Source organism: Varanus komodoensis, unplaced genomic scaffold (genome assembly GCF_004798865.1).
Source record: "Varanus komodoensis strain SLA01 unplaced genomic scaffold, ASM479886v1 scaffold20_1, whole genome shotgun sequence".
Classification (NCBI taxonomy): Eukaryota; Metazoa; Chordata; class Lepidosauria; order Squamata; family Varanidae; genus Varanus; species Varanus komodoensis.
The window spans coordinates 3,593,309-3,608,784 of NW_025335587.1; the positions used below are offsets into that span (position 1 = coordinate 3,593,309).

Genomic DNA, 15,476 nt, shown 5'->3' on the forward strand with positions numbered 1-15,476 from the left:
TATACCATGATGATGGCTTGCATTTTACTGCCTAGAGCTTTTTGTCCAGAAGCCAGTTCAGTAGAATAGAAAGTACTTTATACAGGCAGACAGAAAATACACAGAGAAAACAAAGGTAAGCAAGAACGTTTTCTTCACAGCTGAACATTACAGCAGAGGAGATCTATAGGCACTGGGAAGTATCTCACAAATGTCTATCCTACACCAGTGTAGTGAAGTAGCAAGCCGGATTAGTGCAATGATTAACAGTGTGCTATTGGACTCAGGCAATCTGGGTTCTAGTCCCCACTTAAGCCATGGAGTTCACCAGGTGACTTTGAGCCAGTTACAGCCTACCTCACAGGGTTGTTGTGAGGTCAAGATTGAGAGGAAGAAGAGAATTATGTAAGCTGTCTTGCGTTCCTTGAAAGGAAAAATGCAGGATTTAAATATAATAAATAAATATAAAATATAAAGACAAACCATTTTAAAGAATTAGAATTTCATAGATTCCTCCATGTTCAAAGGAAACATGTTTGTTTTGTTCCCAGGTACATGGCTGTAATATTGCACCCAAATACTATAACCCATATGTGATGGCTCTCTAACATTTTGCCTGTGGCTTAGCATGCTGTCTGGGTTAAGACAATACACTAAGCCATGAGGGGTTTACTAAACCCTCCTACAAGCTGTGGCTAGTTGGGGTGGTTTGTAAGTCATTTCAGGGTGGCTTATCAACAAGCCCCCTCAGAATCAGGGGTACTGGGGGCGGAGGGGTGTTCAGACAACATGTTAAGCCATCCAGCAGTGGCTTTGCCTGCCATGCAAACCCAGACAATGCTCACAGAACTGTGCTGAAGAAAGGAGGAAGCAGGGACTCTGCAAGAATAATACTGTGCTTAGCTCATCACTCAGTTGGACAGAGAGCTAAACTGGAAAAAAGAAGACATAGGCCTAACCACATTCCTGAAAGATGATAAAGCAGCTTCTGCAAAGTAAAGTCTACCATTCAAGTGCCCTCTTCATAATAATGATATTTATTATGTTTTATTACATTTCTGTCCTGCCTGTTCCTCAAGGAGCTCAAGAACTGTACCTATATTTTATCCTCATAACAACCGTATGAGGTAAGTTACGCTGAGAGCTGGCCCAAGGTCTTCAATCAAGCTTAGGTTATGAGTTTGAATTAAATCTGGGTCTCTCCAGTCCCACATTGGCTTTTTCTAACATATGTCATGTTTGGCCTGGCACATGCAGCACATACTGTTTTCTGCCTTCCAGGAGGCATTCAAACTGTGCACATGGGTGGATGCCAAAAGCAGAATCCACAGCCACATGTGCTTCCTGCCAAGGAGGGCAAAGTCCCCTATACAGGTTGTCCTCAGATGAGTTCCGTTCCTGAGAAGGTTCTTAAGTCAAATTTGTATGTATGTCAGATCACATAAATAAGCCAAATGTTTGTCTTAGTACAAGCATATATTTCACCTTTCTGTGCATAAAAACGCTTAAGAAACACTGCCATGTTCACTGAAACATCATAAGTACAATACAGCATTGTATCGATAATAATAATAATAATAATAATAATAATAATAATAATAATACATAACTACAAGTACTGGGGGGGAGAGAGAGAGAGAATCTGTATGTATGTGTGTAGATTTACATTATTGTAAGAAACAAATAAAAGAAATAGTTCTTAAAACAGTTTACAACATTCTTTCAAAGCAGAGTCTTCTAGAGTTAAGCTAGGTCCTTATCATTCTTGCATAGATTACAGTATGATAATGAATATGACACATTTCGAGCACTTTAAAGTACTATATATTGTTTGTTGGTTTTGTTTGTTCATTTTTGGATATATTTCTGAGTTGCTTTACTAATTTACAATAAACCATAAGAATAATAAAGTACCACAGTTCCAAACAAAACTAAAACTAAAACAAAACAGAGAAAATAATCAGAACTAATTTTCTTCCTTCCTTCCTTATAGAACAGGGTAATATTTGTAGGCCTGTTGGCCACTTTGGAGGGGATCAAGTCTGCCCAATACTACTCAGACAGGTTGTGTCTCCCATCTCTCCCCGCCCCATCTGCTGCCAATTCAGCATCATTTCCCCATTCGGCATCTATAGTATGGACATACTAATACTGATATAGTTCCCCTTTAGCATCTGCCTATCTAACCAGGCCCACAGCTGCTACAAGGCCATTTATGATGAGAAAAAGAAAATGGCCATACAAATAATCTTGAAAAAGCGACTCCAGTGTTACCCGACCCCCGCTCCAGCAGCACAATCAAATCCTGACTCTGCAACATGAGGTTCATCTCCATCATCATCAGTTAATTTTAGGGTTAATGTTACTTCATCAATTAAGAAGCTGTGAATAAAAGCAGGATTTCAAGCTTTAAATGAATATCAACAGAGGAATAGGGAGAAGTCATCTGAGCACCGGTGCTTCTGCCCTTTCTAGAAACTGTTTTGCTGTGGTTCTGCTTCATCCCTGAGGCCCTACATGTGCCCCAAACACATTGGCTTGGGTACGCTTGAGATGCTGCGGAATGAAAAGCTGTGAATATCTCTAAGAAACTATGCACACAGTGATGACATAGTGTCGTATAGCTCCCTAGAAATAATCAAGGCTTTTCATTAGAGACATTCACATAGAGTAACGGCAGTCTGTGTGCTCATAGGTACATAACTCAGGTACTACCCTGACCCTCCCTCCCCCCACCCGCTTGTCCCTCCCTCCCACTGCCTCCCTCATCCCAAAAAGTGTAAAAATAATAGAAATCTCAAGTAGAGTTGAGTCACTCGTTTATTGCTCCCTAGTTGAGTCCGAGTTGAATCGCTGATGCAACGTGAGTCAGACTTGGGAGTCAGTTGCTTGACTCAAGGCCCCAACAATGGTTTGTACATATATAGTGAATACACAGACAGCCTAGTTAATGGATGCAGTTTGAGATGGAAGCCTACTGCTTTACATACTTCATAAATTGCATACAGCTAAATCTGATACATTTTAAAAGCAAATTAATGTAAAATGAAATTCTTTTCACTGTAGTAAAAGGGGTATGACTCTATTAAAATGTTCACAGTTTACCAGCAGCCCTGTGCCAATTAGAAAACTGGAATATAGGCTCTCAAACTGCAGGGATGTAACAGGTCAGGGTTTACAATGCACAGCTGAAGCAGAGGCTGAGCTTATAAGTAGTACACCACTGCATCACTCCTTGTGGTCCCATCCCACTTCAGTATAAGAAGGCAGCTCAACTATTGGAGCCACACCTGTCAGCTTGGCTTCCCCAGCCTGGTGTCATTTTGGACTTCAGCTCCCATCAACACTAGTCAGGCTGGGCAATGGTCAGAAAGGTTGGGAGTTGTCCCTAAAACATCTGGACAGCTTTAGGTTGGAGATAGCAGCTATAGGTTACAGCTCAGAGAGTGTTGTTGAATGAATCCCTTCCTGCAGGTCTCCTGATCCATCAAGTTCTGTCTGCAACCCAGAAACAACAGCAGAACCTGTTTAATGTTCAGTTCCCCTTTCTTGAAATAAGCATGGAACCATTCACCTATTAACTGCGGAGCAGACAAACAAAACCACAGTAAGTCTTCACAGTAAGTCACTCCTTTTGCAATTTGAAGACACTATTTAAATTCACTAATGATCTATCTGAAACTTCTGGGGCCGACCTCTGTCTCCCTCATAAAGAAATAGGAATGGCTTTTCACTGAGGCTGTATTTACTCACATAAAAAAATGCCAAAGGGCCTGAATGAAAGTCAATTACAATTCCAAAGATGACGGAGAGCTGGGAGATCACAACATGCAATGCAGCTGCCGTGAGGTAAGCATTCATGAGGCTTTCCGAGACATACGTTGTGACAAATCCCAAACCGAGAAAGCCTAAAAGTAACTTAAGAGAAGGACACAAGAGAGTCAAAATAAGAAAGCTGGAGTATTAAAGCCAAGGCATAAGATAATACCACCACTTTTATTGAGGTTTGCTATATTCCCTGGTTGGTACTTGAGGAAACTAAACCTCCCCTCTGGAGTCCATATTGCATGGTCTACAACTGTTACAATATATGTTTGTATTTGGTTTCTGCTGTATGGAAGCCCTGATGTTAGTGCTTGGTATAAAAGGACTCACCTGATATTGTAAGGGGCAAGCAGGAATTTTATTTTTGGATCGTGACTCCCTCAATAAAGGATTACCATTTGTTTTCTGTGTCTAGAGTGTTTTGTCCATGCTTAAGCACACCAGATGTCACAACAACTAGGGAGGTCTCCAAATTAGGGTAGATGGGCTTGGAGATCTTGTGTACAGCCTTTCTGTTTGTATGCAGTATACTCTCTTGGGGGACTTGGGACCAGGATACCTGAAGGAGGGCCTCTTCCCTTACATGCCCTCCCGTCCCTTAAAATCTGCGGGAGAGGCTTTGCTCCGGGAGCCCTCTTTAAAGGAGATGAAAAGAACAACTACCCTGAGCAGGGCCTTCTCTGAGGTAGCACCCAGGTTATGGAATGCATTCTCTGGAGAGGTGCATTTGGCACAGAGTCTATATTCTTTTTGGTGCCAGGTTAAAACCGTTTTATTTAATGGCTATTTTAAAAATTAATTTTATCGTTAATAGTTGCTTTTTTGTTTTTGTTTTTATATAATTTTACTGTACTTGTTACTGTTTTATTGTTTTAATTCTACGTTGTAAGCCATCCTGAGATGCCGAGGCATGTGATGACAGCATACAAAAGTTTTAAATAAATAAATAAAATATTTATTACACTGGAATTGTACATTTGTTAATGATATGATGCACATTTTTATTACAAAGATATTTGATAAAACATACATTTGAATATTTGATTTTTCTCTGAAGTAACTTTATGATTTGAGAGCAACACATGATAAAAATATGTGAATCAATTTGTGGCCTGTATTAGCTAGTTGGCAGGGTTACATAAATTGAACAGAATTGCACCCTAAATTAGTCAGCTCTTTCAGATGTCTGAGGTAATCATATAGGCACATTTTTCCTCCTTCCTCTTGCTTCCCAAGCTGCTTCTAACACCCAGCCCTAAAGCAGAGTGAATGAGGAAAAGCATTCAATTATGTTCTAAAAGGATGAGGGAAATATTTTCATAAGGTTTAATAAATTCTTTTTTACAGTGGTAGCAATATCAGAATCAGAGATGAAAATGCCGCCTAAGGATGTTTAAGACTGACAAAGAAAGGACTAAGGCTTAGCTATGACTAAGCTATGTATAGAGGGGAATATAGTAAGGAATTTCTGTACCTAAAACCAGAGAGAAGAGATTATGAAGGAAACAACATCCTTTGGAAGTTGAATTGAGGGCTATTTTATCAGACTGACAGCAGAATCCTATACAAACTTACTCAAAAGTGACCCTCCAATGTATTTAGAATAGCTTACTCAGAGAAGTATGCATAAGATTTGACTATATAAAACACATAACTGCCTAAATTTTTAGTCTTTGGGTTCAAATATGCAAATATGCAGAAGTGTCTGTGAAAACAACCATCTATCCCCTTTCTATAAACCAGCTTTGAAAGGGGATGATTTGAAATAGGAAATGGCAGGACTCTGAAGCTTTTCCTAGCCCACCAGTCTCCATAATATGCAAATTATGGTCCTCAGATTTGAGGAACTTGAATAGGGGAACACTATAGTTACATGATCCTAAAAGTAATTATTCAGTAGAAATTTGACCCTAAAGAGATGGTTGGTTAGTTCACATCAGTGATGTAAGTTTTCAAACAAACAAACAAACAAACAAACAAACCCAACCCACTTACCCACCCACCCCTGGAAGTTTCCTGGAAACTTTTCTGGGAACGTTTCCATTTCCCTAATTGTACCAAAATCTTATTTAGTATGTTTGTTTGACCTGACAGGCCCTTAAAATATATGATATTAATTTTATATACTATATAAATATCTCAAAACCTTTTCCAAGTATTAAAAGTAAAGTATTTGATTAGGAATGAATGACTAAAGAAACAAATCTTATTTAATATAGTTTAATTCAAAGGAGGAGCAGTTCCAAAGCCACAGTGATTCAATCTCATTAGATGTATTTGCTCCCTTTTTCTTCCTGTATTTTTAAAAAAACTTTAATCTGTTTGGAGGAATCTTGGAGCAGGACTAAATTACCTTCTGTGTTGGGGACATGGTTGTAGACATTTCAGGTGGCAAAATGAAGGCATTGAAAATTCAGCATGCTTACAGATCCGAGTATGTGATATATTCATTTTTCCAAGGTATTATTCCTTTTTCCCTGTTCTGTCCTTATATTCAGTCAACTCATGGGGCGGGGTGGGGGGGGGGACAATTTTATACTGTTACCCTGCCCTTAACCTCCACACATTCAGCAGAATATGAGACCCAGTTCTACATTCATAAACAATCAGGACCCCCAGGCATGGCAGGGTTCTCATTTGCAAATACAGAACTATGCTTGTGCAGCCTCTTTTTAACTGATAAACATATGGATAGAAGATGGGAAGGGGGTTGAAAGCACAAACAGAAGAAATCAAATTCAAGTAAATTTCCTACCTGAATAACCCCAACCAAAAATGTTGTAGATGCAGTGTATGTTAAAGCTTCCATGTAATTCTTCATAATAGTTTCATTAGAGAAGTTGGCTAGAGTAGCATTACTTGGCAATCTAGTATTGAGATTAAGTGTGTTTTGAAAGTTTGCCACCATTGCATTCAGAATGCCAAAAGAACCTGTTTCCAGAAGAAGAAAGCAAAGACTAAAGAAAGATCCAGTACCAATTCCAATTGTCTCTTTGGTAACTTATTACATTTATCTTATTTCCCACCTTTCCACCATGGAGTTCAAGGAGTCAGAAATCTTTCCAAGGGTACAGTCAGTCTGCACCCACTGTGCATAGCTGCTGTGCAATGCCAAAAGGGTAATGGTAGAGTGGAGCCAATGCTGACATTGCTGAAGCACTTGGACTTTTTGATTAGCAAGCATGATTATGTCATCTGCCATTGCCTCTCCCTTCCTTCTGATAGCTGCAGTACTGGAGGGAAATGGATTTTCTCAGCCCCCAGATATTACTCACTAGGTTCAAACAACATAACCCATACTCAAGGGTTTAGTATAGGTTGTCCTCATACTGTGGATTGCCATTGAACCATGGACAATTTTGTTGTCTGAACACAGCTGCAATAACAAGCCATGGCTTATTAACTATAAACAACCCATGAAAAGAAGTCATGCTTTGTGTTGGATTGTGAACTGTTATTCACCATCATGTGTTATTTCAGCTGGGTTCAGTCAACATGCTAACCCATGTTTCAACAACATCGTATGGTCCAACAACAATCTACATTCAATCCATATTCAACACCTGAGCGTGGGTTATTGCCTGAATATGTGCTCTCTCTGTCATAAATGCAAAATAATTATTGGATTGTGTTGCCTTGAGGGGCAGCTAAGACCTATTAGCTTCACAAAAGTCAGGCTCTTGGAGGAGAATCAGTTTCTAGAATCAGTTTACTTGGAGATCAAGTGTTTCTCCCAGATACTTAGAGAATAAACTCCTGAAAAATCTTGAGCTGGTGGTATGATGCCCTCTCTTTTGCATGCAAACTCAGGTATCACCAGTGAAGTTTAACATTATATTGTTCTTTGTTTGTTCATTCTTCTATGACTACCAGGTAATAGCTGGATATTATGCCATGCATTGCTGACTTTGTGTGTGTGCGCACGTGTATACACATACATCTACAGATATAGATCAACATAGCTGCCTTGCATTTTGGACTTTCTTTGTGGGTGTGGCTATGGGGATGTCACAATGAGTGCCTGTCAAAATTCACCACCACTTCCCTGGATACCCTTCTTCCTCTATACATCATAGACTGCATTAGCAGATCAGAATAGTACTTACCAATGGACACATGCCGAGAAGTTCCAAATATGACATATGTTAAAGAACAGCAAAATGCAGAGTAAAAACTGTTGATAAATGGCAGTGGTAATCCAGTTAAGAATATTCCTGATAGTCCTAAAAATGTATTTTAAGAAACATACTAAAAATGGTTAGATAGTGCTGAAGCAGTAAGTTTATTATGCATTTGTAATAAGCAGAGAAGGCCCATGGAAAACATGCCACCCCCCATTATTATGGACAACAATTATTTGATTATATATTTCACTTATCTCCAGAATCCGAACATATCTGATACTATACCATGTTCATACAAGAACTGCTTTGAAAAGAACTGAAATTCTTGTTCACTAATTGAAGAAAGAGGTGTACAAACTTATTTTAAAATCTAGCTTTCCTTTTAGATTTTATCAGAAGGGGCTGTTCAATAGCTTCCCAATGTGCCTCCAAATATTACATAACAGACAAACTCTTCTCTGGAGTAAGGGGAACATTAGGATATTTTCACATGGGTGGAAAAGTATAGCAGATTCTACTATGTAATAGAATACTACTATATTTGAATCATGTGTTGTTGTTGTTAGTCGCAAAGTCATGTTCGACGCATCACGAACCCATGGACAACATTCCTCCAGGCCTTCCTGTCCTCCACCATCCCCTGGAGTCCACTCAAGCTCACGCCAACTGCTTCAGTGACTCCATCTATCCACTTCATTCTCTGTCGTCCCCTTCTTTTGCCATCTATTGTTCCCAGCATTAGGCTCTTCTCCAGGGAGTCCTTCCTTCTCATTAGGTGGCCAAAGTATTTGAGTTGCATCTTCAGGATCTGGCCTTCTAAAAAGCAGTCAGGGTTGATCTCCTCTAGGACTGACCGGTTTGATCGCCTTGCGGTCCAAGGGACTCGCAGGAGTCTTCTCCAGCACCACAATTCAAAGGCCTCAATCCTTCGGCGCTCAGCCTTTCTTATGGTCCAACTTTCAGAGCCGTACATTGCAACTGAGAAAACCATAGCCTTGACTATATGCACTTTTGTCAGCAGGGTAATGTCTCTGTTTTTTAGTATGCTGTCTAGATTTGCCATAGCTTTCCTCCCAAGGAGCAAGTGTCTTTTAATTTCTTGGCTGCAGTCCCTGTCTGCAGTGATCCTGGAGCTCAGGAAAATAAAATCTGTCACTACCTCCATTTCTTTCCCATCTATTTGCCAGGAAGTGATAGGAATGGATGTCATGATCTTAGTTTTCTTGATGTTGAGTTTCAAGCCAACTTTTGCACTCTCCTCCTTCACCCGCATCAAGAGGCTCTTTAGTTCCTCTTCACTTTCTGCCATTAGAGTGGTATCATCTGCATATCTGAGGTTGTTGATATTTCTCCCAGCAATCTTAATTCCATCTGGTGATTCATCTAGCCCTGCCTTTCTCATGATGTGCTCTGCATATAAGTTAAATAAGCAGGGTGACAGTATACAGCCTTGCCGAACTCTTTTCTCAATTTTGAACCAATCAGTGGTTCCGTGTCCAGTTCTCACTGTTGATTCTTGACCAGTATATAGGTTTCTCAAGAGACAAATAAGATGGTCTGGTGCTCCCATCTCTTTAAGAACTTGCCACAATTTGTTGCGATCCACACAATCAAAGGCGTTAGCATAGTCAATGAAGCAGAAGTAGATGTTTTTCTGGAACTCCCAGCTTTCTCCATGATCCAGCGTATGTTGGCAATTTGATCTCTAGTTCCTCTCCCTCTACGCAATCCTGCCTGTACTTCTGGTAGTTCATGCATTAGCAGAAAACAGATGGCAATTTGACTTAAAGGAAATAGGGCAGAAAAAATAGATATAAGAAAAGGACTTACCTTGAAAAATCTGAATCATTCCCACATTTATGCCTGCATGTATGTCTCCTAGTATCCATTCTGTGACACGATATGAACAAAGCCAGTTTAGAATGGGAAACATCTTGACAATCAACTTTCTGAACCGTGAACATGAGAATCTGAAACAAATTGAACTGTGCAGCTAGACTTATCTTTGTATCTAGGATTTTTTTTTTCTTATATACCATATAACAACCATATAACCTCTGCATGCACTGTTGATGGTAGTAACAGACAGACAAGCTTATATGGGCGAACATGGTCCTTCAGCTATTATCCAGGTCTCTTAAAAGGGCAACTGTTAAAGCCTATTCAAGATAATCACCAGTGATTTGAATTGGGCGTGTAGTCACATGCTTCTGAAAGATAGTTCCAGTTAACAACCTCACTGCCATATCTTGGACCAACAGAAGTTTTTTAGACACCTTTCTGTAGTAGTCTAAATATAATACAACTAAGGCATGTGCCATCATGGCCAAATCTCTATTCTCTCTGTGTTGGTGTAGCTGTTGTACCAAGTCATCCTTCTAGGAAGGACTAGAACCACTGCAATGCTGTGCCTCTTGGACCAGAGAAGGCCAAGAAATAACAAACCTTTTTACAGCTCAGGAAAACTGCTGGACAACTCTATACAAATGCAGTGGTGAGGGGGAAAAAAGATGATTATTATTTTTTTGCAATCATCGTTGCTCTAGAATACTCTCTAAAACAGGGGGACATGTGGTCTCTACATGTTCTTGGACTGCATTTCCTATGATTCCCTTACCATTGGCTATGCCTACTAGGGCTGATGGGATTTGCAGTCCAACAACATCTGAAAGGCCATATGTTCTTACATTGTTTTGTTTGGCTTCTTAGTGTGGTTTGCTGTTACTGAGGCCTGGGTTCCAGGGCTCTCCTGTGGATTGAGGTTTGGAGGGTTTTTTAAAGTCAGGTTTCAAGAATAGACAGTAAGGTCAGGTATCAGGTATAGGAATAGATAAACACAATGCAAGGCTCCACTTGACACGACGCTGGACAGGCTTATGTGTATTTTGCTCTAAGTTGCTCAATACTAACTTATATAGAGGTGTAGCTAGTTTTAGGCTGACTCTGCTTTCCTACTGAATAAGGCTTGGCCCCTTAAGGGAAGCTGGTCTGTTTTATGTGGGGAGATAGCAGCCGAGGGGGCCAGTCAACCTGCCCATGGGAAAGGGGAAAAGCAACAATGTCTTGGGGGAGGAGATTTAGAGATGAGGAGTCTATCAGATGGAGAACCCCTGCCTCCTAAACAGGTGGAGCCAACAGTCCAATGTCACAGTTGTAGGGTGACCCAACTGGGGTCTCTGAAGAAGGAGCACAGGCATGCCTGATTCTACAGTGCTCCTCCCCACAGGGACAGATGCAAAAGGATACATAAGGAAAGCTTTGGGTGAAGAATGAAGAGAGGGTTCAACATTTCACTTTGTGTATGTTCAGAGATTTGCATGTAAAAAATGGTGTTTGGCAAAGAAGTGCTGGTGAAGCTATTGCTGCTGGGAAGGAGAAGCATGGCTCACAACAGAATGGTTACTATCTTCATGGCCTGAGTCCTCAAAGTCTGAGGATGGTAATGTAGTCTCTTTTGGATGCCGGGGAGTTCACCTCTGAAGTCTTTCTGGAAGCTAGGTCCTGGGGAGAATGAAGCCTTGTGATGACATTCCATGGCTGAACCCACTCCAATTAAGCGTGCATCCTCTTCATCTGAGGACAAGGGTCAGCAGATCCTCTGGGAACAAGGGGTCAAACCCTGATCCATGATCAAGTGAGCTCTAGTATGTATTTATTTAGATTGGATTCTCTGTAAGTCTCCTGTGAGATAAGCCAAGCTGCTAGTGAGCACTAGACCACCTCTGGTTTGCAGGGAGGCACTGCAGAATAGGGAAGGTCAGAGATGGGAGGTATAAGTTTATTAGCCCAGTGGTTCAACATCAAGTCAAATGAACAGACCAGTTATGTTCCCTCTGGTGTTCTTGCCAGTTGGCCCTCAAGCAGCATGACCCTCCCTGAGTATGGAGCCAGCTTCATTTAGAGCATAAGAGAGGAGGAGAATTCAGTTCGGAATCAACTCCTGGTATGTGCCAGAAATAGCTAAGGTCAGAGATGGGAGGTATAAGTTTATTAGCCCAGTGGTTCAACATCAAGTCAAATGAACAGACCAGTTATGTTCCCTCTGGTGTTCTTGCCAGTTGGCCCTCAAGCAGCATGACCCTCCCTGAGTATGGAGCCAGCTTCATTTAGAGCATAAGAGAGGAGGAGAATTCAGTTCGGAATCAACTCCTGGTATGTGCCAGAAATAGCTAGACAGCTAGAGGGATCATTAACTTGATGGAGACTTCTTGTTAAATATTTTTATATAACTCACTGTATTACAAAGCCAGCCCAACTGGCTAGCCTAATTTAATAAAGGGTTTAGTTAGAAGTCTTTCACCTTGTTCTCCTGGGAAGGCAAAAGGAAAGAGATAAATTCACCCTTAATCTCATTATCTCATTTTATAATCTACTTAAGAGTGTATCCATGAATGGTACAGAAGTTAGGCTAAGACTGGATACAACCATATCTAAATATCTCTCTATGTGATAGGTTATTTGTGATACAAACTGCACACACAGTTTGTAAATCAAGAGAGCCTTTTCTAATACACTACTGGAACTGAAGTCTATGGCCTGACATTCTTGCTGCTTATTTAAAGTACAAGGTATCAAGTGTCATCTTCAAAAGAATGAAAGTCCTGCTTGACAATTACCTGCATTGAATTCTTCGAGCAGTTGGAGGACTACTATCAGGCTCCTTGCTGGGTTGGGAATACAACTTTTGGTCATGATCTTTTTGGAATTCTTCTTCATTGTACACCTTTCTGTTGATGTTGTATGTCACCCTTAGAGGCTGTCTTTCGTTGTCAACATTAACATTTAAGTCCATTTCATCATACTGGTCCTGGCATATAATAACATGGGAACCAGTGAGATCAGTGAGAATTGTCTAAGTCCCCATTTTATAGCTGTAATGCTGCTAATTCTCAAAAAGAAAAAAAATATTCTAGCACAAGATCTGTGAAATGGTCTGAATGTGACCCATTGAATGTAAACATGATCTATTAATGATCCTTGCTTCTTGATAAATTATTTCCCATCATCTCTCTTTTTTTCCTCTCTCCTCTTTCCTATTCTTTTCTTACATCTTTTATATAACTTTTTTTCCTCATCCCCTAATGCTGCCCCCTTTCCCTAGTTTGTGGGTGATTTTCATGAGCCCAGCAAAACCTTTTCTTTTTGTTTATGATTTACAAGAAAAAATGCACTCCAGCATCCTAAGAGCTTAGGTTAAAATGTTCTGATGATCTGGTTCTATCCCTTTTTGATTCTGGTCCTGCCCACTGTTAGAATGTTTTCTAGAAGTCCATCCCTCAGGCTGAAAGAGGTTCAGCACCTCTGATTTAGCAGATGAAACACTAGACATGTTAAATGCATGCAAATGTTTCACATTGCATCCAACTTCATCAGCAACTATTTATTTCTTATCCAATTTATATTCCGCTATACTAGTCGGAAGACTCTCCTAGCGGATTACAATATTACATAACATAATGACAATAAAAACAACCTACAATAAAACAGAGAAATACACAGTGGATGTCAGAGATCAGATAAATGGTTAATGACTGCTTCAGCCCAGCTAAGGAAGTAAGCAGTAGGCTGATTCTGCATATCAAATAAAGCTTTCCATTCAGCATCCACAAGAACCAGTTTTCCACTTAACCCTGTTCACCTTAGCATCTCCCAGTAGATTGGCCTAAGGATGAAAAAAAACATCTCCACAATTTAACCCTGGATAGTTTTATACAGGTACTAGCTGAATGTCCATCAAATATATTCATGTAAGCTTAATGTCCAATAAGAGAGGCAAAATGAGGTTAAAGGCACAGTCCTATGGTCTCTTGATGTTGTTTGGGAGGCCATTCGTCAGAGTAGGATTCCTCAGGGGCCTTGTTCCCTTATAGCTGGCATGGAAAAACTACTTTGGCTCCCCACTGCAAAGTAACAACTGTGGGAGAGGGAGAAAAGGAAGTACCAGGAGCGGGAAACGGGAAGGCAGAGGCTATGGAGCTATGCATCATCTAATTGGAACCCCAGCCTCCTTTCCTTCTCCTCCTTGGCAATAAGTCTAGACAGCTGAAAATGGCTATCTAGAGAAAATAACTGATCCAAGGCGCAGCCGGGGCAGGGATCACCATCATCATACCTCACACTAGGCATGAGATGCACAGAAGCCTCCCAGTTCAGTGGCTTCCACTTCTCTGCCATGCAGGTATTAGGACTGCACCCTAAAGACTGATGGGAAGCTAGACCAGTTGTTTTTCTGTAAAAAATATTTTAAAGCATGGAGCATCAATGAGATAGAAATGCAAGGTGACCTCAGAGCAAATAGCATTTGAGCTCTATTGATCTATTTTGTAAAAATGTGTTTAATGGTAAATAAAAAGAACCATTTACACAAATAATAAAAATGCCATCCCTTAATACTTAGGGATCTTCATTCTCAAAACATGGATTAAGTGAACTTCTAACAGCTGCTCAGTATTTCCAGCCAGTGATAAAAAAAGAGCAGCACTTTGAATGGGTGTAACTTCAGTAAAAGTTGAAAGAATTCATTAAGTTTATGGAACAGCCAGGCATGACCATTCTTTGGCTTTGGGTGAAGAACAAGATGCCTGTCCTCCACACCATGGTTGGAAGCTGATCAGAGTAGCAGCTGAATCTTACTTCAACACCCATGGTATTGAAACTATCACAGTTGAGTGCAGTAGACTAGCAGAAAGGGAAATAGCAGGCCCATCTTAACGCATGGGCCTGATGGGCACTTGCCTGTGGGCCCCATACTAATCTGTGTATGTTAACCCTTGAAAAATTGGAAAACTTCCAAAATTAACAGTAGTTGTAGTTGTCATAGGGGCCCTAGTACACTGCTTTGCCTGGGGCCCATAATGCTGTTAAGTCGGCCCTGGGAATTAGATAATCCGTGCAGCATACATAGCTTTCTTCTCTAACACACTGTTACACTGTGCCAGTCACTTGAAGTTTCTGTCTGACTCATCCTACTGACTGGCCAGGCCCAGACTGAGTATTTTACATTTCATTTCACCATCGTTTATCATTATTAAGACAAAATTGTTCCTCTAAGTGCTTGCTAGCTTATTGATCAGCAATACCACTGAAGTAACCATATACTTCCTTGACATGCTCTTTGATTTGCTGCTTGAATAAACTGTTGTTCCAAACAGGAGGAATAACTAATAGTACCTTGCAAGTATGTGTGTTGTTCTATCATATTAGTGCAACTGAAAGATTAAACTGGTTAGCTATCCAAGAAAGGTTGAAAGTGATGGTTAGAAAACTTTTTATGATCTAAAAATGGTCCTGAACTTGCTAAAAATGTACAAGGATGAGAAGACAATGAAGTTTATTTTGTAATCCAGGAATGCAAATTAGAACATGTATACATTCCTCCAGATTTTATAAAAAGGTTTAATTTATGAAACAATGAGATGATAAAATGTTTATCATAATTATTCTCAAACAACATCAACAATTTCCTGCTTTATTTTTCAGTGCTGAAATCAAAGCACCTTACAAAATAAAAAATAAAATAAAAATATCAACATCGAGATATAGTAGAGA

At 40.1% G+C, this 15,476-nt stretch overlaps 1 protein-coding gene across 1 annotated transcript in view; it reads right to left on the bottom strand.

Moving 5' to 3' along the window:
- SLC26A8 (solute carrier family 26 member 8) overlaps positions 1-14,573 on the bottom strand; it is a 39,208-nt gene extending 24,635 nt beyond the window's left edge. The window contains exons 1-6 of the mRNA XM_044430337.1: positions 14,562-14,573; positions 12,545-12,735; positions 9,759-9,898; positions 7,911-8,027; positions 6,560-6,735; positions 3,733-3,897 (exon numbers count right to left, since the gene is read on the bottom strand). Coding sequence (XP_044286272.1) covers positions 3,733-3,897; positions 6,560-6,735; positions 7,911-8,027; positions 9,759-9,898; positions 12,545-12,735; positions 14,562-14,573 — 801 coding nt within the window. The remainder of the gene's footprint in view (positions 1-3,732; positions 3,898-6,559; positions 6,736-7,910; positions 8,028-9,758; positions 9,899-12,544; positions 12,736-14,561) is intronic.
- Between the last annotated feature and the right edge of the window lie 903 nt (positions 14,574-15,476).